Genomic DNA, 23,199 nt, shown 5'->3' with positions numbered 1-23,199 from the left:
ATTAGTCAAAGATCTGAGCTGTTCTTACTGTATTGTAGAATTTAGATACAGGGTGATCATCCACATGGTCCACATACTGGCCTTCCAATATTTGAAGGGAGCTTATAAACAGGAGGGGGAACAGCTATTTATAAGGGTGGATAGTGTTAGAATAAGGGGGAATGGTTTTAAACTGAGACAAAGGAGGCCTAGGTTGGATATTAGGAGGAAGTTTTTCACCCAGAGGGTGGTGAGGCATTGGAACAGGTTGCCCGAGGAGGCTGTGGATGCCCCATCCCTGGAGGTATTCAAGGCCAGGCTGGATGTGGCTCTGGGCAGCCTGGTCTCTGGTTGGCGACCCTTCACATAGCAGGGGGTTGGAACTGATGAGCACTGTGCTCCTTTTCAACCTAGGCCATTCTGTGATTCTATGATTCTGTGGTCTTCAAGAAGCTGATTGCCAGCAAGGATAAGCCAGTGATTCAGCAAGCATTCTTACTAAACTAATATAGCCATCTCAGTGTTTCTATTTTTAAAGGTTGTTCTCAGTCCTGATCTGTTAATTGACTTCATTCTAATATTAAAATGCCCAAAACACTATTTTAGAAGTGCCTGCTGACCGTGTTTCCTAATGTAAAGCTTGGTTTTATTGCAGTTTTAGAAGACATTTTGCATGTCTTGCTGTAACTAAACTGTAAGGAATGATAGAAATTGTTATGCAGACTTTAATAGACTCATTTAATGCTCATTTAATGCTCTATGTAAAATTGAGAATGTTTCTTGGTTGATTGTAAGTAACTTTTGTCATTTAGATCAAGGGGACAGACATCCAAACCGCAAAGCAAGAGGACAGCTACGAACAAAAATAGAATCTGGGGAAGGGACGATCCCTGTGCGCTCTACTACCACCATCCAGACATGGGATGGAGTGTTGCAAGGAGAAAGGCTACTTACTATGTCATGCAGTGACAAGATAGCAAGGTGAGAGACTAAAGAACTGTTTTTTCTACTGTTGCCTTTTATTGCTGAGTAAGACAGGAGGGATGCATGGCAGCTATAATGAATGCGCAGGCTGTTGATTGCTTTCATTGCTTAGCTGTAGCATGTCTGCAATTCCAGTGATAAAGCTCTGATTCTTCACCAGCAGTTGGTGTCAGACCTCCTGCTAGCTTCAGAAGTGAGATGAAAACATTATGTGTAATTTCAGGTACTTCAAGTCATGACAGCTTTGTTTTGTATTTCTATCAAAGGAAAATATCAGAGGAATTCCTTTTCCCTCCTGTTCCCAACATAGCCTTAGCAAAAGGGTGTGATAAATATATTACTTTAGTTAAATTTGAATTAAATCTTCTGGTGGTGTACAGCCTTGTGTACCAATGGGACAACTTATGCATTCCGTGAACAGATTTAGATTTTTACTATTGTAATAGAGAGAGTATTTATAAAAGTATAAATATATATAAAGTATAAATAAAAAAACAAAGTATACTTTATACTTTATATATATAGTATATGTATATGCTTATGTATAAGTGTGTATATATGTGTCCAGTTAATTGACAGGCACTTTTAATTTCTAACTTCATAATTATTTAAATTTTAGTTTCAGTATTTTTACTGTAATTAAATATTTTGTTTCCAGTACGAGTCCTTTTATTTATATTTTATCCAGTACCTTCTTTATTGTCATTATTGAGAGCGAAATATTGAGAGACTGAAAGATTTTTTTTAAATTGGGAATGGACAGATGATATCCCACCAAATTGAGAAGTAGTATCCTTAATAAAAGTGTCAGAAATCTAGGAGAGCTGCTGGAAAATTGTAATCTTTTAAAAATGAGTCTGTTTGTGCAGACTCTTTTTTTTTTTGTGTGTGTGTGTGAAATAGATAGGAAATACCAAGTTTTTTTGGCTGAGTATATTTCAGTTGTTTTGTAAGTAAAATAGCTGTGCTGTTCTGTCTAGTCAAAGTTGATGCAAAATTTATTAAGTGTATTTTAACATTGAAAGGTATATTTGAACTAATTATGAACTGTGTACACCAAATAAAAAAAGTACAGGATGAATTTTAAGTAATTGCTTTTCTCCTCTAGTCTTTTCTCAAGTAATCATCCCCACTGAAGAAAGACATTTTACTTTAGTATGAATCCCTCCAACATTAATGATTAAGGCCTTTCACAAGCTAGGGCAGTAGGTTGTTGAGAAATAGTTCTACAAAAGTGACATTTAAATTTTTTTAATAATATTTTCAATAATTTGCAACACCGGTTTCCCAGCTTCATATCAATGGCTTCCTCTAACCATCCAATGTGGTATTCAAGCTGCATTCATTGACTTCTATTATCGCGTCATCATTGCTGTTAGTGAAAATAAAAAATGAAGGCAGTTATTGAGCTAGAACACATTTGACTATTTTGTTGATTTTGTGTGATGCAGAACAGAATCCATCTCTCGCTTGCGTAGCTAGCTGTCAACTGTCCTTGGGGCAAATGGGAATAATTTTGTTTGTGCCAGTGAAGGAAGCAAATAGAACCCTTTGACACAGAACAAAGACTGTATGACGGGTAAGGAGGCCCAAATTTTCATATTCTTTTTTTTCTTTACTTTTTTCTTTTTTACATTTCCCTGACACTTATGACCATGTTTTGTCCATTTAAATTTGAAAGAATGCATTGCTTTGTAGTTTCCAGCAGTCAGTACTCCAGAACGCCATCGCCCCGTGTGCTTCCACTGATGTTTCCCAAAGGTTCACAGTGCCGGCCTGGAAAACACGTGGTTAAGTACTGTGTGGAGGATTACATGGGCAATCCAGAGCAGGAAGACTCTTTCTGTATGAACAGCCCTCTCTGTGTGGATTATATGCATAAGCCAAGCTATTATTTTCAGCCTCCGAGTGCTTTGTTAACGTGTGCTTTCTAGCACCTAGCTAGAAGGGTAGGAAGGGTAGGAAGATCCGAGAAACCTGCAAAATTTTTGCTGAGCTTCTTTATCCTGCAAAGAAGTGCTAAAAAGTAGAATTTCTCCAGTGACTGCTGCTCATTACCATGATGGGCCAAGCCCACCATTAGTAATGGGTGAGATCTAATGCAAGAGTGGATGAGCATCCTGGGCTGACTGTACGTTGGCAGGCTTAGCCATCTCAAGCCAGGGCTTGTGTTGTGCCACGGGCTGAGGTAGCGCGTGTGAAACAGCTCTTGAATCTGCTGCTGTTCTCCAGCTAGCTCAGCTCACCTCATTCTTCCTTAGCTGGTGGCAGATACTCAGCATCCCTTTCTCTCCCTAAGTCACCTCCTTGGAAATCACTTTCTGCTTGTGTTGGGAAAGGCAGAAAAAAGAGAAAAAGTCAAGAGATTGATAGCTGTGCTTTAGGCAGAAAGGAAATGAGGGGTGCTAAACTCTAACCCTTAATGATTTCACCATGTAAAAAGCTGTGGAAAACAGCAACAGGCCTGTGTAGGTAAAACAATGTACTGTCATCTGGCTCAGGAGCATTTGAATGGGATTATCCCAGTGTCTTGGTGACATTTCAGAGCAACTTTATTCTATGACAGGAATACCAGTTTGGTGGCATGCATGCATTTGTTTTAAAAAAAGATCCCCAGCTTGTTTCATGCTACTTCATTATGCATATTTTTGTCCTTTTTGATGTTTTTTACCTACATTCTTTTGAAGCTTTTTGGCTTCAAATAAACAGTTATTTAATTTCTCACCAAACATTCAAATTGCTGTCTTGATAAGAAGACTTAAATTGCTTTTTTTACCCTATTTCCTTGCTAGGAAGGCTCTGGGATCACTTAAGAAGTGGTTTAATTGAGAAGTGGTTCGGTTGTGTAAAGGGGAAGTCATTGGTGCTCTTCTACCATGGAAGAGGGAAAAATATTACTTCTTTGCTGTGCAAGAACATCACATACCTACGTACTGACTTTGATTTCTGCTATTTACAATGTAAAATCCAAATGGAAGTTTGTAACTCTGTCTTTCTGTTTATTCCCTTGATGGCTTCTCCTTCTTGACCCCACCACCTAGGTGGGGACTGATGAGGTGGTACAAAAACAACTAGAAAATTCTCTGTGTGCTCACTAAAGGCTGTATGTTCAGCAGCTGCCTTTGGAGCCTTTTTTGAGTTTCTGAGTTATTCTAAATGGAAAGCTCCATGGCAGAGCTGGCGTGCTTTCTGAACAGCACTAAGAAGAACATTTCTTCTGAGCAGGTCTTAGTCCATGTGGCTGATTTGAATGCCTTGCTTTTGATATGTGATTGCTGTGTAATACCTAGATTAAAAACCTCAGAGAAAGAGGTAGGAAACCACCACCCAGTGTGTATCATCATGTAACCATGCAAACCAGTGACATGGGCTTAGTAGCATGCCACATATCCAAACAACACCAGAAACACTGGGACAAATCAGAGCTGTATGTGGCCAGCCTGGATGCTCAGCTGCAAGTGAAGTTAAATCTTATTGTCTGTAGTTGAAAATCTGACCTTGGGATGAGTAGAAAGATGCTTTTGAGAAGGGCTGCTGTCAAAGACTGTGGACTTGTGTTTATTGATGTAAATTGTGGTGACTACGCCACCTGAAGAAAAATACTGACTGCTGGACATGAAGATGTTGCTGCCTTTCCGTGGCTTAAGAAGGGAAGACTGATCATAGAGACCGAGTTAATCTCTTCAGAAAGCAAAGAGAAATCAGGTTTACACATGAGAGAAAGGATAGAGAGGAGAGAGGGGTTAGGTGAATGAAATCAGCTCTGCTTGTTCCATCTGCAGGGAACAGCATGTAAGTGGTGAATGTACAAGGGCTGCTCCAAAAATAATGCTTCCTATTTTATAATGTTGGCCCACGGTGTCAGAGGCAGATGGTGGTGATATGGCAGTAGATGTTGAACCTTCCCACCAATATTCTTTACATTTTGATGCTGTGTGACAGATGGCAGCAGAGGGGCATCTGACATGGAAGTGTATGTGAAACAAAGGTGTGCTATTAAATTCCTCCTCGAGGAAAAAATTGCACCCACTGACATTCATTAATGTTTGCTGAACGTTTATGAAGACAAACAGCAGATGTGAGCACAGTGGGGTGGTGAGTAGTGCATTTCAGCAGTAGCAACAGCAGGCCACTTCTGGTGCAGGTTCTGACACACATGGCATGCAGACTATTGTTCATGGCTGGTGCAAATGCATAGCTAATGATAGTGATTATGTTGAAAAATAGTGTTTTGTAGCTGAGAATGTGCTCTGTCAAGTAGTGTTATTGTGCTCTTTGTTGTAGTGTAGTTTCTGTGGAAATGATACCTGTAAATAAATTCAAGGCTATCAGCAATTAATTCAAACTCCTCAGCAGAACCATTGTCTTCGGAAAGTTTTTGTTCTTGGATCAATTTTCCAAACTGAGGAATAAAGAGAGCTGTGATTTTTACATGTTGCTTTTATTTACCTTTTTACGCTTAATTTTTTTTTTTAATAATTACTAGAAGAACTTTAGAAAATGAGGTGCCCCATCAAACATAGTTGTGGTTTTACAACATCTTAGTGAGCCTCTGGTATAGCCATAAATTACTCAGTGACCGTCTGAAGGAACTTCTATGTCACAAAAGGCTGCTCAGAATTGCAGAGAGTCAGTTTAGTACAAGTAAACAATCCTTTGAGCTTACTGGCACCACGTCAGGTTGCCTTCCCTTGTGTTGTGCATCATTTCTGGAACTGCAGAGGAAAGGTGAAGGGATATCATGTGCTACTTGACTGTGGGTATCCCTGTCTGCACAGGGTGCCCTAGCTTCTCTTGCATTTGCCAGCCATCTCATTGATGGAGAGCTGTTCAGGCAAATAAAAATGGCCTTTCTTAGATACTGAACAAATCACCATTAACTGTAGTGACGTTGAGACACTCGACTCAAAATTTTGAGACAGCTCTATTTGACAGACTGGAACTAAGTCTTGTGGCTTGTGCTTTGTATCAGCATAAAAACCGGTATTTAGAATGTCCATGTAGCTTGAAATTTTATAAAGCTTGTGAAAGAAGATCTCTTGATTCTTGTGGTAACTTAAAATCAGAACATTCAGAACATCATATGAGTGAATATCATCAAAATATGCCGCAGAAGGCATATCTTTTATGCTCAGACAGACAAATCTTCCTGCAAAAAGTTTTACACAGGAGGATGTCTCTTTGCTTGCTGAGGCTGTCTTCCATGAAACTCCTATATATGAGCCTGTAGACATGTCGGTGTTTCCACTGACATAACGCAGCAGCCATTTTCTGCTTAATGTTGTGCTTTGTTCGGTTTTTTTTTTGTATTGCTAATGTGGTGCTGTTCTCCTATTTTGATGTTGAGAAAAGGTATTGCCTGGGTCTGGTTCACTCTGGTCTGCCAATCAGATTTGGACCAAGGATTAAGTCATTTTATGTGGAAGTTTTGTATTTTTGCCCATGGCTGCTGCAGAAGATATTTAAATTACTGAATTAGTGGTGGAGAATTTTCTTCCGTTACCCCTTTCTCCAGCCATCAAACTGCTGTACCTGAGCACTGTTCCATGGCCAGGATCTGCATGCAGTCTGGTGCAGTATGGAACTGCAATGGAAAGGTTCCTTTCTGTATTAGAAATTCAGTGTGAGCACAGGAAGATTTGAGTTTGCAAACTTGATTTACGCAGCTTCAGTTACTCAACCTTTTTCTCATGCTCCTTATATACTAATGTGAAGAAAAAAATTGTATTTTTAGGTGTTTCACTGCTTGGTAGAAAAGCTGAATTTATCAACATTTTTTGTAATGAATCTTGCACTCTGTACTCTGCACTTCATGATTTAGAGTGAACCTATACCGTCCATTCACTTCAAAAGAAATTGTGGTTTCAGTAAATTGTAGTACTAAATTGGTAGCTTTTGATAGTTGACAAATGTTCTGACAAGTCCTGCTTGTGAACTGGGATGAGTCAGTTTTACTATATCAGGTTTCAGTAGGCCTGTGGCTTTTTGAAAATGGATGCATTGTATTGGTATGGCTTATTCTCAGGATGTATCTGTCTGTAGAGGAGGTTTTAGTGTATATACTAATGGGAGTGAGAAATTCTTGTTAGCCAGAAAGAGGTACAGCCTAAATAGGAACAAGAAAGTGTCTGTGTAATCCTTCCTTTCTGCCACTGTTGTAATGTATAAAATTTGTTTTAAGTTTTGCGTTTATCTGAGACACTGCCAGTTTCTAAAAGTATGATGTATTTCTCGAGATAATTGCATATTATTTCATTGAAACAATTGAAATTTAAAGCAAATGCTATAAACTCAACCGTCATCCAACCCCAGCCAATAGATTTTAAGAGCCTAAGGCTTTGCATATTTGAGTGTTTTCTGCAAACCTTGTACTTGCAGCAAGCCAATTGCTCTGAATCCAGTAGGCATACACCAAAGTGGTAGTGGTGAAAAAGCTCATTCCAGCAAAACCAGAGGCATGGGCAGTTACTACAGGATAGCAACTGTAGTACAGGTTTGTGTAGTTCACCTTGCAGAAGCTAAGTATCCAAACTCCTCCTCTCATTTTAGATTTTGAAAGATTCAAACTTCAGCTGTCATTTTCTGTGCCAGCCACAGATGGCTGGGTGTGGGAGCTGGAAGGAAGCAAGAAAACACATGCTCTAGAAATATTGAACATGGAAGCCAGGCAAAGGATCTGGCAAAAGTTTGGTTTAGGGAGCGAGAGGTATACTCTGGCCTTTAAAAAATGTCTATCCATCACTCAAGTACTGTTCAAGAAAAATAAAACCTGATATGCCTAACCAAAAGGGGCTTAAACTGTATGTCTGTAAACTTCAGATAGAACTGTAGGAACCTAATTTGCAATACTTACTCCAGATGTTTCTTCCATAATATTATCTGCCTGTGTTAGTAGTCCACATGCTTCTCTATGCTTCTTGTAGATAACGCTGCCAATATGAAGACACTATTGCAGTTGATTTGGCACTTGAAGTTCCTCTGTTCCTCTAGTCATGGCAAGATCCAGAGAAGGGTGTCTAGAAAGCAATAGTTTTCTCTTGATGCATTTAATGTTATGCTTGACTGTTTTATGCATTTTCACCATCAAAAAAAATAGGTCTTTATTCAATGTAACATATATACTTCATTTTTAGTTAGTACAGTATTTTTATTCATACATCAGGGCAAACTTTTAATGACAGGTGAGTAAGCTAATGCACACTTTTTTCATTTTCATCCTTAGTAAAAATATGTGAATAAATTGTTTCATTGGGGTACAATTTTTGTTCTACTCTTTTTTCAACATTTTGCAAGCCAAAATGTGTAGTTCTATTTTTCAAAGTAATGAAACAGTTGTACTATACAGTTACTAGCTGAATTGATGATGATGTGTAGCCATGCCCTCCAAGGACGAGGTACAAGGTACACTGTTAACATAGTCCTCTTTTCTTAGGGACACTTTGTAAGACAGTTTAGGATGTACATTTTGGTAAGGACAGGCAGTCTATATGAGCACAAGAACTTCCGTTATGCTGTTTTTTATTTTTATTTTTATTTTTTATTAAACACCAAAAAAAAACTTGCCTTCTGCTTGTGAATCCAGTTGTCTGGGTGTTGCAGTTTTACTCAGTTAAACAATTTTAATAGTGCCAAATTGTTTGCAAGTATACTTCAAAAGAGAGTACAGTGGAAATACTCTACAGGACACTGAGGTTTTAAAGCGTTCTATACGATAGTCACGTACAGATTGGGAGCTAAAACCTGATCAGATTAATATAGACACAAAAACTCTTCAGTATTTTGCTCCTATGTATACTAGACTTGGTCCAGTGTAGATCACAGTTATGCAGACAGGGATTTTTTATTGGAATCTGTGGAACAGCTGAAGTACACCAAGAGTATATGTGCGTGGAGACTGCTTTCATCCTGCCCATGAGTATTGCAGCCAAGTACAAATATCCTCTTTGGCAGCAGGATGCGGACAGTTTGGTTAGGATTTAAAGAGTGAACTTTCCCTTACAGTGATGAGGTACTGAGGTCTTGCAGACACAATCCTTGCACTGTGGGATGAATGGTTTGTCCGCTGTCAGGTATCTTGGAGGCACCAGCTACTGTTTGACTGAGGATCATAGAATCACAGGATCATTGAGGTTGGAAAAGATCTCTAAGCTCATCTAGTCCAACTGTCCACCTACCACCAATATAGCCCACTAAACCGTGTCCCCAGGTACCACATCTAGACATTTTTTGAATACCTCCAGGGATGGTGACTCCCTGGACAGCCTGTTCCAGTGCCCAGTCACTCTTTTGGGGAAGTTTTTCATAATGTTGATGTTACATTTTGGCTTTCTCTGATTGAATGATCCTATCCATCTCTTGGATTAGGCTGCAGCTGCAAAATGAATCACCAGACATGTTAGCAGGGAAATATGGTAATGGAATTTGTTCCTGATGAGGACGCTGTCAGTAGACCTTGGTTGCCTTGCGCAGGATTTTGCTGAGCTGATCTCTGCAATTCTGTCAGGTGTCATAGCTGTGTTACCATAGCCATGTTCTGTTCAAGAGAGGAAGGGTTGAAAGCCCTGTGGAGAAGGACCCAATGGTCCTGGTGGATGAAAAACTGAACATGAGCCATGAGTGTGCTCTTGCAACTCAGAGGGCCGATGGTATCCTGGGCTCCACCAGAGGGGGTGGGGGGCAGCAGGGACAGGGAGATTAATTGTCCCTCTCTACTCTGCCCTCATGAGGCCACATCTGGAGAACTGCATCCAGGTCTGGGGCCCTCAGTACAGGAGAAGTGTGGAGCTGTTAAAGAGGGTACAGAAGAAGGCCACAAAGATGGTTAGAAAGCTGGAGCACCTCCCCTATGCAGACAGGGAGCTGGGCTTGTTCAGCCTGGAGAAGAGAATGCTGTGGGCAGACCTGCTTGCGGTCTTCCAGTATTTAAAAAGGAGTCAAGTCAACTTTTTACAAGGGTAGACAGTAGTAAGACAAGGGGGAATGGTTCTAAGCACAAAGAGGGAAAGTTTAAATTGGATGTCAGAGGGAAGTTCTGTGCAGAGAGTGTGGTGAGGTGCTGGAACAGCTGCCCAGAGAGGCTGTGGATGCTTCATCCCTGGAGGTGGTTCAAGGCCAGGTTGGATGGGGCCCTGGGCAGTCTGTTCTAGTAGCAGATCTGGAGGTTTGCGGCTGTGCCTGTGGCAGAGGGAACTAGATAGCCCTTGGGGTCCCTTTCAACCCAAGCCATTCTGTGATTCTGTGATTCTGTGAAAGTCTGGTCCATTGTGATTGACTGCTGTTATGTCTAGCAGATGTTACTTGTTCCATTAAAAAGAAAGTTTTTTGTTTTGTTTTGTTTTGTTTTGTTTTTCCCTCCCTCTTAGGTGGAACGTATTGGGTATTCAAGGAGCCTTACTTAGCCTCTTTGTGGAGCCAATTTACTTCTCTAGCATCATCTTGGGGAGTTTATATCATGGGGATCATCTATCCAGAGCCGTATACCAGAGGATAGCAGAGATAGAAGATCTACCACCTCTTTATACACTCAACAGACCTTTACTTAGTGGCAAGTATCTAATGGAGAGAGCCGTACCGGTAACTAAGTCTGTTCCAGTAGCATTGTGATTTTGCAGTTTTTCAAAACGTTGGAAATATGTCTTGTGAGTAAATTGGTTTCTGGTTACAAAGCAGAAGATACAGTGTAAACCTAGCAGGGATACACAGACAGAGATACCATAGCAAGAACCTATGGTGAGTTAAAAGATGCCAAAAAAGCCAGGATATGAGCTGAAGGCACTTTCACCTATTTGCCATCTGGAGTGTACCTTAGCAACAGGTGAGGCAAGTTGAAAGCCCTGGCTTAATGAAACCTCTTGTCATCTGTGGATAGTGCATTAGCTCTCATTTTCACTTCTCTTACAATTGCAGGTATTTATTGAATAGCTACGTCATTTATCAGTCTTCCAAGATGAAAATATTTGGCTCACAATCTTTAAGCCAATACCCAACTGAAAGTGGATGAAGAGACAATCTCAGATGTCGCTGATTGTATTTTATTTTGTTATCCATCTGTGTTGGTTGCAGAATTAGTTTTAGTTAGCACAACACCCAACTTGTTTGCTTGACCTAGCTGTCACAATATTTTCATTTTCACTTCATAGTTAATGCACAAATGCTGCATTTAGAGCCTGCTGGAATGTCCTGGAGAAATATTTTTATACCTTTTTAAGTATTAGCTGACAGACAGCAGAACAGCCAAACAGCCAACCCTGGCAAGTAACCAGCAGCTGCTGTTGAAACTTCAAGCATTATTCTTTAGCACCACACAGATTCTAGACTCCAGTGGGGTGAGAGTATTTGAACTAATTTAATAAAATAATAATTTAAGTAAGTTAAAAGTGAAGTTCTAAAGTGTCTTAAAATCTAAAGAAAAAGCTGATTACACTAATGTTGTGAAAGCTTTAAAACTGAGATCTGTTATACTTCCTGTCGTTGTGTGTACTGTGTTGTTCTGTAGAGCCAGGCTTTTGTCACATCTGTTTATTTTCTAGGAAAAATAGTTAAAAAAAAACAACCAGTATTTTAAAGCATGTTTGAAGTTTGACATTTTAAACATGAACATTTTAAACATGACATTTTAAAAATGAACATAGGGAGCTTGTTATGTATTTAATTTATTTCGTAAGGATTCCCTGGACCAGAACATACTATAATTTTAAGTGACATGTATATCCTTATAGTAGCAAGTAAGTAATAGAGACAACGTGCACAGTTCCAAATATTCTATTGTTATATTGACCTAATAGCTGATGTGTGGAGTGTTGCTGATGTCTGATGTCTGGGAATTTTAAGAAATTCTTCAAGACAGCAAATTTGGAGCAGGGCACCTTGGCTTTGTACAAATCTTTTGTTCTGAAATAGTGTTAGATGACTGTCTGTCATGACACAGCATCATCTGTTCAAACAGCTCAGCTAGAACTCACTGGGCAGTAGAGAGAATTCAGAAGTGTTCTCAGCTATTGAGTTTCATGAAAATGCATATCTCAAAATGCACAGGAGCCTTGCTTGAGAGGAGACACTCACAAGAATTAGTCTGATGGATTTTCTTGTGCTGGATTAGTCTTGAAAGCTAGTTTTCTGATCTGTGATGTTGGATTCAACTGGGGCCTAGGTGTAGCTACACATCTACTGTTTGACTCTTATACTCTTGTACACTTATTTCACAGTGTACTCTTACATGGAAATAAGCACAGCAGGAGTAGCTCTCCCAAATTTCATTCTCTCCCTTATTTGCGCCATTGTGGGATCATTACTTGTTTTTAATAATGTAGTCAACTAAAAAAGAAATAGCTGTTCAGTTATGGCATTCTGTCTTTCCTCACTGTCTCCCGAAATATTTAAATGGAAATATTTAGCTGAGAAAACATTCTAAGAGCTGTTTTTTAATCTCTTACAAGATGACTTTTGTGTCTGCAGGGACAGTTGCGTTAAGATGAAGTTACCTACTCTACTGGTAAAAATAATCTTTCCATCAAATGTTCTTTCTTTTTTCATAGGAGATTTTCTAGTTATGCATCCTTTCCTCATCAAGTTAATTGGAAGCATACATATCAGAGCAGCAGTTTTCCAGCTGAGAGTGCAGGAAATTCCTCATATGTATTACCAGTTATTTATCTTTAGTTAACTTCATCTGCTTTGAAGAGAAGCTCCAATCTGTGAATGTACCTATGCTCTTTTGCAGACAGTCTAGATGCAAAAACTTAATTCATATTTTGTATTCAATAAGATGTTGACATCCATGGAAGAAATTTCTGAAGATTTTAAATATTCATGCTTCAGCAGCTCTCTGAATGACTACTGTGTTTGCTTTAATTTTATTGAATTAGCTTGTTTGCTTTTTACAAAAAAAAAAAAAAAAAAAAAAAAAATCCTTCAGCAGACTTTTAGGTGATTTTTGGAGTTTCCTGGCACTTACCATCTCTTCCACTTTGGTATGTTTAGCCCCTTACCTCCTTTGGATGAAACTTGCTGCGAGCTCTGTCAGGCTTTGCTAGTATGTACACGTTGGCCCAAAGAAGTGGTGACCTTTGATTTTGCTTATTAGACCTGGTTATAAGAATATCCAAGAAGTTCAGAGTGATGTTCTCTAAAATATTGTAGTTGTAACACTTTTCAAAGGAGAATGAAACACTCTACTTTCTATCCTATCTTTCCCTCCCACTACTAGTCTCAGTTAATTGTGTTGCGTTCATGTCTAGCTCTTGAGAGAGAAGATATGATCTACCTAAATGACTGTCAGATGCTTTGTTTTTGCAACCTTAGTTTCCTGCTCATGCTGCCTGTGATCTGCCTTCAGAGACTCCTTTGGCATTTTTCCACGGTTCATGCAGATAAGTGCTGCTTACCAAGGTGTCGTTTAAGTGTACTTGAAATTCAGAGTCATTTTTGTTTGTTATGACATCAAAATGACCTAAGAAATGCAGTTGTGTAACTGCTGCTGAAATACACTGCACTCTGGATGTTATATTCCATCTCATCTTTATTTGAAAATCGCTTCTATACAGCCTCCACTGCATGAGCAAGGCAGTAGAGAAATGTAAATTGTCTCCAGTGTTTGCTGAAAGAATTGCTCACACTCTGGACGTGTTGGTCTGGGGAGGGAATCACTCACTAAAGGAAAATGTAGGGCAGAATTTTGTTTTTTAAATGGAAATATTGCTTTTTCACAGTAATAAGAAAAGGAGCAAAAGGCCTTTTTTGCGATACTGACTGTACGATATCCGATCACCGTGCTTGTTCAGTGGCACATGAAACAAGAAAAAGTAATAGCACAGATATTTTTAAGTTAAATTAAAAATGTGACGGACTCATTTCTCATGTGGTAGCCATGTCTACTCTTGCCTCAGTAGGTTTGATAAGTTCTCCAGTATGTGCTGCCTTAAGCAAGTGACTGTTTCACATCAGCTTCATAAAACAAGCCTGAATTTACATGCATATGGAGAGTCAGAGTTTAGATTCCTTTTGTTTCTGCTCTCAATTAATAGTTCTTTTATGTGTAAAACTTCTATTATGTGACTTGTGGAGTAGTAGGGTTTGTTTGCTCTGCAGTGTTTGGTCTTTAGTGGCACAGAAGCAGTTGTGCATGATCCACTCCAGTTTTCATGCGACTTGGTGCATGGATTTTTTGGCAACCATTCATAATGAACAGCAGAAGTTGTGACAATCTCACCTGAAAGAAACTGGAAAATAAAAATAAAGGAAACTGTCATTCCAATTCCATTTTTTCAACTCCTATTTTAAGCAAATGTGGAATGGTGGGACTGTTTATTATTTCCTTGGCATACTGTCTGTCGGTGACAGCGACAAGGTCAAAATAAGCCAAGCATAAAAACACGTCAGTATCAGAAAATCCAATATTTCAAAATGTTCATTTAGTAAGTGAGGAACTGGTTATCTGAATTTTGCTTTGTAATTTTGCATCTAGGACCTCACAGCTCTCACATACTCTCATCTTTGCATCCTACAAGTGGGTGCAGGACCCAGAAGTGCTTTAAGACCTTTAAGTGCTTTAAGGGCCAATAAACGAGTCCTGTGCTTATCTGCTTTAGGCTGACTTAACTTTGTTAGGTTGTATTTCAAATACCATCAAGAAACACATCTTGCCGCAATGCTAATGTTGAAATCATACAAATTTACTAGATTATTTTAGATGTAAGTCCTAGCAGAGACTCAGACTAGATGCAAAATAAACTTTCAAAGAGTTATATTAAAGTAAAAATGGGATTCTTATTTATCAGAAAAAGAAAAAAAACACCCCTGTCTCCTGTCCCTTTCTCCTCCCCTCCTCATGAGAAATTGAGACATACGAAGTTTCGCCATCCCTGTAATGTGTGTGAGGCCACCATGCTGCACAGCCATTCCACAGTGCTTAAACTTAAGTGAAACTTAAACCACTCGCTGTGCTGATGGCCCTGGCTGCTGCCTGAGAGCACTGGGGACGTGTTGAGAGCATTCCTGAGACATGCAGAAAATGGGCTTTGACATTGGAGTCCTTCAGTTGCTGTTTCTGGGCATCTTCAGCAGTAATGAGCATGTGAAGTGGAGAGGCAGCTGAAGCACAGCTGGATTTATGAGAAAAGTGTCTGCTGGTTTTGACTTTCTGCATAGGATGCTGAGCTTGGGGCTTATTTTGTCTAACTTGGATGCCCAAGCACCTCTGGCTATGTGTGTGCTAGTTGCACCATGCCCCTGTGCAGTTGGTAGGAAGGAAGTGCTCTCAGGCGAGACATCCTCTGCTGATGAGAACCAGTGAGGTCAGACCCCTCTCTGAAGGTCATTCCTCTTCTCACAGCTATAAGGAGGGAGGCGAATCAGTAAACAGAAGTGTTACTGGTTCCCAGCTTGTCTTTCACGCACTAAGGCTTGCATTTGTATGTAAAACATTCATGGAAGCAGCACTGCACTACCTTTGAAGGCAGTCGTATTTATGTAGAAATAATGGTAATTCTAATGAAACATACTCTACAGCTACTGAAATGTGGATGCCTTCATGCCTTAGTTTACAAGACATTCTGTCATCTCACACTACTGCTCTAACTCCATTTTTTTACGAGGGAAAGTGAAAAAACACTTCTAAATAGGATTGACTGCTTTAAATAAGATTGCAGTTACAACCTGTTAGCTGAACTCTAATTGTTTGTGCTGAGACATGATGAGGGTTCATCATTCTGCACTGGTTTTAAAGTGCAGACATAGGGAACCGTACATTTAGCTACTTGAACTCTTAGAGCAGCAGAGTGAAAGGGAATTGATGGGACAGTTACAGCTAGGGAAGCTTTGCTGGATCTGCGCTGTCTGGAACTCTGCTAGTGTTGCCAGTGAGTGGGCTTTGAGGGCAACGATTACCTTGTGCAGTACTCCAGCAGCATTTCTTCTTCATAGTTATTTGCAGGTCAATAACTCATCAATTAGTTTGCCCTGTAAACCAGACCAGATATTCCTGATTTGCGTGTTGTCATTTAACCCAGCAAGCTGCTAAGTACCACCTGGCGGCCCGCTCACTCCCCCTCAGTAGGGTGGAAAAGAGAATTGAGAAAGATAAACGTGGGAGAATTCCTGGGCTGAGAAAAGGACAGTTTAATGTGAAAGAAATAATGAGTTGAAATTAAAAAGAAAAAAAAAAAAAAGGTGAGGAAGGCTGCTCACCAGCAGCTGACCAATGCCCTGCTGGACACAGAGTGAAGGCAGCTCCTGTGGCCAGCTTCTGCAGCTTTTATTGCTGAGTATGGCGCCCTTGGTATGGAATATCCCTTTGGCCAGCTTATATCAGCTCCTGGTTTTGTCCTGTTTTATTCCTTGTGCCTCCTGGCCTCCTCACTAGCAGAACAGTGTCAGAAGCAGAACTGTCCTTGATTTGGCGCAGCAATGCTCGGCAACTAAAAACGTTGGTGTATTATCAATGTCATTTTCATCCTATGTTCCAAACACATCGCAGTGCCAGATGCTCTGAAGAAAATTAACTCTATCCCAGCCAAAGCCAGGCTAACATGGCAAGGTGCTAATATCACTGTCCACATGGAGCTCTACTACAGTCTTCTGTGTAATCCTCCGCTGAGAAAGCTGGTTTCTTGTTTCTCTCCCGATGTTTACCTGCTGAGCTAGGAATGACAGAGCGAGAGGGGATTTTAAATCACGATGAGAATCAAATATATATGGCAGTATTTCCATGATTTAGTGAAAAATCTGCAGGAGAATGTCCCCATAAGGAAGAATTGCTTGTGGCATGATTTCAGTAGCCTAGTAAGAAGAATGATCAGCAGTTAGTGTTTATTGTTGTCATTAATTTTCTCTTCTTTCAGGTATTAGCAATGCAGAAGCACGCCAACCAGGGAAAGCACCAAATTTCAGTGTAAATTGGACAGTGGGAGACAGTAGTCTTGAAGTTATTAATGCTACAACTGGCAAAGATGAAATGGGGCGTGCATCTCGCCTCTGTAAGCATGCTTTGTACAGCCGCTGGATGCGTGTTCATGCAAAGGTATATATTCCAGCATGGAACATTTTTCACTTCCAATTTATTCTTTATGGCATTTCCATGTGTATCTTTCTGTATTCAGAAGCTATTTTTTGCACCTGTCTTAAGCTGAGCCTGATATTAGCTACCAGTCCGCACCGTAATGGAAAATAACACATTCATTTAGGTTATTCAGTTGTATAATGCCTGGTACAAAATGCATGTGAGGGTCTGATAATCTTTGGTTATAGCTAAGTAAGCAAAAGCTCTTACCTCCTTTCCTTTTGCCTTCTCATTTTAATTTCTTTGGAAATACAATCCCAGTTGCGCTGAAACCCAGCCTATAGAAATTTCACTCTGTCCTTAGAAAGAAAAGAGCCAAATAGTATACACGAGCTGCTTTTCAGTGTCTAGATTTTCTCTGCCGAAGGACAGAGGTAATCCAGAAGAAGCTAAAGGCATGCTAAGCGTAGTGGAGCTACCACAGCACTGCTGAAAAGTGAAGTCCAAAGATTGCTTGTCTCTGTATGTGGTTTGGTTCTTCAGGAGGGCACGGCTTGCAAGAGGGGAAGTGTGGATAGTTGCAGTGAAACTGAATACAGAGTTAGAATGGCTGGAATTTATATTGTGCTTTTGGCTTGTTGCCTTTGCCTGTACATTTGGTTGAGTAGTTCATTACCTTTTCTAATTGCTATTTTCATAACTCAGTTGCTTTGCAAATGTTGGTCTGAATAAATCATTTGCTCTCTTCTTTTCTTGTCTCTTTCATCTGCACAGCTTTCGTCCAGCTTGCGCTTGAAGATCTTCAAGCCTAACATGTACCATGAAACCAAGCAAGGAGCCACTGAGTATCAAACTGCCAAAGAGTGTTTATTTAAAGCATTCCTGAAGGCAGGACTTGGAGCATGGGTGGAGAAACCCATAGAACAGGATCAGTTTTCACTCACAGTCTAATTCACAGTCTGCACGTCAGTTTGGAAGGGGAGTCGCTTTGGAAATCCTGGTGTCCAGCATTGCTTTCTGGCATCTCCATACCTGTTAAAACATCTTTTTACTGTTTTTTCTTTTTCAAAGCTTGGTAGTAACTGTTTTGGTTTTGCCTAAGTATTGAAACTCAATGATAATCTGACACATAATTGTGTATTTTGTTATGAGAAAGTAATTTCTGGTGTATTTCTAGAAATACTTTTACTGTAGAAAATCTGCAGTAAGGTTGTCTGTCCTTACAGTATACCATGACTCATTTTTTCTGGGTTAAAATAATTGCTTTTTTAATTTGATGTCATCAAGTGCATGAAGAAATAAATATTTATTTAGATTTTACACCACACTTGTAAGAAGTAGCTTAATTTTATAAGAGGAAAATAGGGAACGAAGATGATTCTTCTCTTTTAAGTTGTTTTTGAATTGCAGATGTTGCTAGCATCATCTACATCATCATACATGCTAGATGTTGCTAGCATGTAGCTAGACCACTGGGCCAGAATGAAGTCTGGACAAGTAGTTTTCCCCACTTCCTTGCTCTTTAAAACCAGCTGCTGAGAAATTCATGTCTTTGATGTATGTATTTATTAGTCTATGATCCCATTTTTAACATGCAGCTTTCTATTCTGGTTTTAAAAATACATTTACCTCCCATTTACACACATTGTGAAGTCTTTTTTTTTTTTAAACCATTGTAAACTGGAAACAACAAAATGATTATTTGTAAGTTATGCAGTTTAGTCTATAATGTGCAGAACTCTGTTTAGATGTAGGTGATTTGTATATCCTTTGAACTCATTAGAGTTACAATAATAATTACAACATGACAATTTAGGAAAATTTGCTCATTTTGAGGTCACTAAGCTTGAATGGCCAAAAAAAAGTCACTCAGTGAACATTAATTGTTCTCTTCTAAAAGAAATGAAAAGCTCTTGTATGGACAAAAAGGTTGTTAAAACTTCTCTTCTGCTTTCATTCAAGTTGTTGTGTCCTTTTCAAGATTTCATTACCTTTTGGCTTTACATGTGTGATGGTCTTCATGAAACTAATTGGGTAAGTTGCTCTTAAATGTGGTTTAATTTGCTTTGACAATTAGTTAGGTCTTCTTCATAAAGATGTAAACACTTCAGCTTTATGTAAAAATGTAAAATAGAAAGAAAATATTTTGAGATTTGTTTGATTAGCTGTTGTACCTAAGGCACTATTAAAAACTCTTTTTAGTATATGATATTTAGGTGTGGATTAGAGAATGTCTGAAACCAGTTATCTGCTCCCAAAGTCTATGTCCAAACCCATCCTGTGGCTCATACCTTCTCAAGTGTCATGCTTGCTTTTTGGAAAGCCCCTTGGTGATCATCATTCTTTTGCAAACAGTGAAGGAGATGTTCATTGACACAGAAGTTTCTGACACAAAACCCAAGCCAAGTGTGTCTAATCCCCACTTCTTGCCTGCGCTGCCCAGGACATCAGATCCATGGGCTTGTCCATACTTTGAAGTCAAGGGTTGTTTTGAGACCTGCACTGGGTCAGAGATGCAGCTTTGGGTTGTGTTGGCACATTTGTGGGGGAAGTGAAGTGGAGCAAAGGAATTCTTCAGCCAGCCCTATGGCTAAAGCCTTTGCCTTCTGAAGCTGTCACTGAAGTTACCATACCTCAGACCAAGCATCTCTTGGGGGGTTACCGACTACTTGGACCACTGGAGACTTTGTAGAAAGCACTTCTGGCCTATCATGAACGTCAAGGAGACATGCTGCTTTGTTATTTCCCAAGTAGGAACCCATTTTCAACTTCAAAAAAGGTCAGGCCTGATAAATCACTAGTGTGTTAGTTTCAGCCTCTGGATTAGTGTCTTGGCAGTGGTGTGTGGAAACGCAATTGGTGTGCTTTTGGTGGTAGTACGGATAATAGCAAGCACTGCAGGAAGGCAAGCAAGTCCATGGATCCCTTCAGAAAAGACTGATGCTTCCAGAGGCTACCAAGTTTTCCAGGTGCCAGTGGAACAAATGTGCGCTGCAGTAGACAGGCTGTGTTGATTCAGCTTTGTTGGCAGCTTAAGCTGTACTGTCTGTTTCTGCATTACAATGAGGAGTGCTCTCATGGCCTCTGCCAGCCCCACGAAGCAGGAGGGCAACAGTTTCTGAATGCAGTCTGGGCTTTTGCCATTGTCATCTCACTGAGGTTCAGACTGACTTATTCTAAAGCTAAAAGTAATCAAATGATTTTTGGTCAGAATTTGCAAATGCTTGAGCTTTTACTATTGAGATCAGTCCCATCTTGTGAATGTTGCAGAAATGCCTTTATGGCTGTAAATAAATCTGTGCATACATTTTGCAGGATTGAGGGAAAGCTGGTTGCTCTGTGTGCATTTTTGTGGGATCATTAGCATTAATAAGTGAGACAAACATTTTTAAGGGACTCAGTCTGTTGATAAATGAGGTCTGTTTATAATTTCAAACAAATAACTTACCCATCTTTCTGAATTACTCAATGAGACGTTGATCTCTCTTTGGATTTTTTTGAACACTAGGAAAGTATTAGCTCAAACTATTTTTTTTACTAAGTCACAAATATGAGCAATATATTTAAGTATTATTATAGGCATAGTTTTTTAAGCTGTTCAAATGAATAATTTTAATGAAACTGTAAAGGAAATCTGTTCCATGTCACAATCTTTTGATGAAGGAATGGTGCCAGGTTATTTATGAGGAATAGGTTCTCTCGTTTATAATTCCAGGATTTTAAAAAGTAAGAAGTTTTCCAGGGTTGTATGCAATCCATATCTGTGTTGTGGGAGTCAATAAAATACTGCTTGGCTTCCTTCACTTGTTTGCTCCTTTTTGTGCAGTTAACTTGTGGAAAATTGTGAGGGAAGTCCTCAGTCCCCTCAAGGATGAGCTGTCACGCTGCCCCAGCCTCTGCTTTGCCCATGGCTGTTCCACTCAACACCATGGGCTGGGTGTGATTGCTGATGCTCCTGTATTCCTCGTAAGTCACCATCACTGGACATGTGTGAAGAGCAATGTATGTCATTTCAAGCAATTGTGAAAGATAAGACAACTCTGCTTCCAGCAACTGCTGAATTTTGTGGCTGACCTTTCTGTTCTGTTGATTTCCAGTGCATTTTGGAAGGCTGATCTCCTTGTGAGAAGCCTCACTGCGCTGCATGGGAAGGGTGTACGGGAGCTGGCCTGAGCAGCAGTCTGCAGTGCCACTCCATGAGCTGCTTTGGTTCTCTTATTTATATGTTTTTGCTCCTGTGTTTGCCTCAGGACCTTCAAAGGATTTACATAAAGAGGAACAACTTTGATGCCAGTGAGTACTTGAAAGCTAATCTAAGGTGTTTTTCTTCACATGACAGCCTAGTGATAATAAAGTTTGTCAGTAAAACAAGATTTAGAAGTTTGATACGTATTTATTCTATGGTATCATTTCAAGAAATTTGACCAACTCAACTTCCTTTCTACTCCCTGCTGCTCTGTGCTGGAGAGCCCTCTGGGCAAGATGCAGGGAGCATGGGCCAAATGAAATAGCTGCTAAGATGCTGGTGTTTCCTGGCCACCACCTTTCCTGGAGAAGTCCCAGCTCAGCTGGTTCCCAATAGATCTGATGGTTTCAGGATGCACTGGTTTTGTTGCAGTTTCTTTACAGCAACAAACAGTCCAGAGCATTTGCAAATTGACCACCAGGGAAGAAGGTTGCAAGAGTCTCTGTGGCAGACAGGCTGGGCATTATCGCTGCATATTGTGTGGTATTTTACCTTAGGCAGGTGTTCTGATCCCCCTGACAAGCAACTGGATAATAATAAAGGCCTGGTTTTCCTTAGAATATCCATTAGATGAAATGAGGCTGTAGATCAATCTGTGCATGTATTTTTGCAGGATCGAGGGAAAGCTGGTTGGTTAGATTTTAAGAAACGTACGAGCATTGTACTGTCAACAAGAAATGAGCCCATGAAATCTTGATGTTTGAAGATAATCTGCACCCTGGTGTTACTGTGTTGCTACAGTTTGCATTGCTTTTCTCATCTCATTGGGTTTTAAAGCTTTTATTAAACTTAAAAAGATGAGAGTGTTTGTTCTTGAAATGGAAATGTGTTTTCCTGAGCAGAGCATCTCTGAAGCCCAAGTATGGCACTTTGAAGAAGCAAATTCTTCAGAGTGTGAGTCATGAGCAAGCAAAACAGGGCCACAGGTAGACTAATGGAAATACCTAGAATGGAGCTGGGTCCCAATGATCCTTCTTTATGAGATATATCAAGAGGATCTGAGCAAATGTTTAATGACTATGAAATTCCCTTTTGGAATGTAATTGAGGAATTTCTACTGATAAAGCATTTTCTTTCTTCTTTCTTTTTTTTTTTTTTTTTTTTTTTTTCCCAACAGTAGTGCAAAAGGAATAATTCTTAGACTGGAATTGTGCTGTTCATGGAGTTGTGAAATAAAAATGCAAAAATAAGCTTATCTGGAGTCAGAAGTTCAATAGTGCCATGCCTAACAAAGTTGAAGCTTGAGGTAATTCTTAAATTATTTTTTAAATAAAGTGAGGATTATTTAAAAAACAAACTTATGAAATCACACACAAAGGAAAAAAACAACCAAACAAAAAAACCAACCAACCCAGACTCCTATCTTATTTCATCGGAATTCACATGCCAAGCATTAACCCTTGGCAGCTGGCTTTGCCGTTGATTGCTTCCCAGAGCTAGGTCTGTGTGCTTCTTAATAGTATTTTGTTTGGGTGGTTGTAGGTGGTGATGTCAGTTCTCAGATTTGTTAAACTTTCACACTTGGGTCAACACAAACAGGTTTTGCAGGTCATCCTGGCTCACCATCACTCCCTGCACTGTGGTACCATTCCTTTATCAACCTGATGATGATTTGCATGTGATTCCTCCGTGGTATATCCAACTGCCTAACAGACTGGGAAATGAACCTAGGGACCTATCTACTATCCATTAAATGTGGTCACAGAAGAAACCCATCATCAAGCCCTTTGCAACGTGATGTAGTGTCATGGAGTCATTAATTGTTACACCAGTCCATGAGTTCCATTCGACACATGGTTGATGGAAAGCGTCTAAGCTTCGATAAGAGATGTGTATGTGCTGGGGTTGCCCTTCTTGTAGTTTATATTGTGGGCTATTAGCGTCATTAGCGATAGGACCAGGGGGAATGGCTTCAAGCTACGGCAGGGGAGATTCAGGCTGGACATGAGGAAGTATTACTTTTCAGAAAGGGTGGTCAGGCACTGGAACGGACTGC

At 39.8% G+C, this 23,199-nt stretch overlaps 1 protein-coding gene across 6 annotated transcripts in view; it reads left to right on the top strand.

Moving 5' to 3' along the window:
- ADARB1 (adenosine deaminase RNA specific B1) overlaps positions 1-22,011 on the top strand; it is a 74,143-nt gene extending 52,132 nt beyond the window's left edge. For 4 of the 6 annotated variants that reach the window (XM_042822462.1, XM_042822464.1, XM_042822463.1 and 1 more), the window contains 4 exons: positions 792-960; positions 10,326-10,507; positions 16,800-16,978; positions 17,732-18,277. In XM_042822462.1, the coding sequence (XP_042678396.1) occupies positions 792-960; positions 10,326-10,507; positions 16,800-16,978; positions 17,732-17,908 (707 nt within the window). In that variant the 3' untranslated portion in view covers positions 17,909-18,277. Of the gene's footprint in view, positions 1-791; positions 961-10,325; positions 10,508-16,799; positions 16,979-17,731; positions 19,167-20,783 lie in introns of those variants that run through there. The other 2 variants (XR_006169458.1, XM_042822461.1) reach the window with 2 other exon arrangements.
- The last annotated feature ends 1,188 nt before the right edge of the window (positions 22,012-23,199 follow it).

This window comes from Centrocercus urophasianus, unplaced genomic scaffold (assembly GCF_019232065.1).
Source record: "Centrocercus urophasianus isolate 14NV4802_14NV808 unplaced genomic scaffold, USGS_Curo_1.0 seq_20, whole genome shotgun sequence".
Taxonomy (NCBI): Eukaryota; Metazoa; Chordata; class Aves; order Galliformes; family Phasianidae; genus Centrocercus; species Centrocercus urophasianus.
The sequence above is the reverse complement of the archived record's forward strand: the minus strand, read 5'-3'. Positions and strand labels throughout refer to the sequence as shown.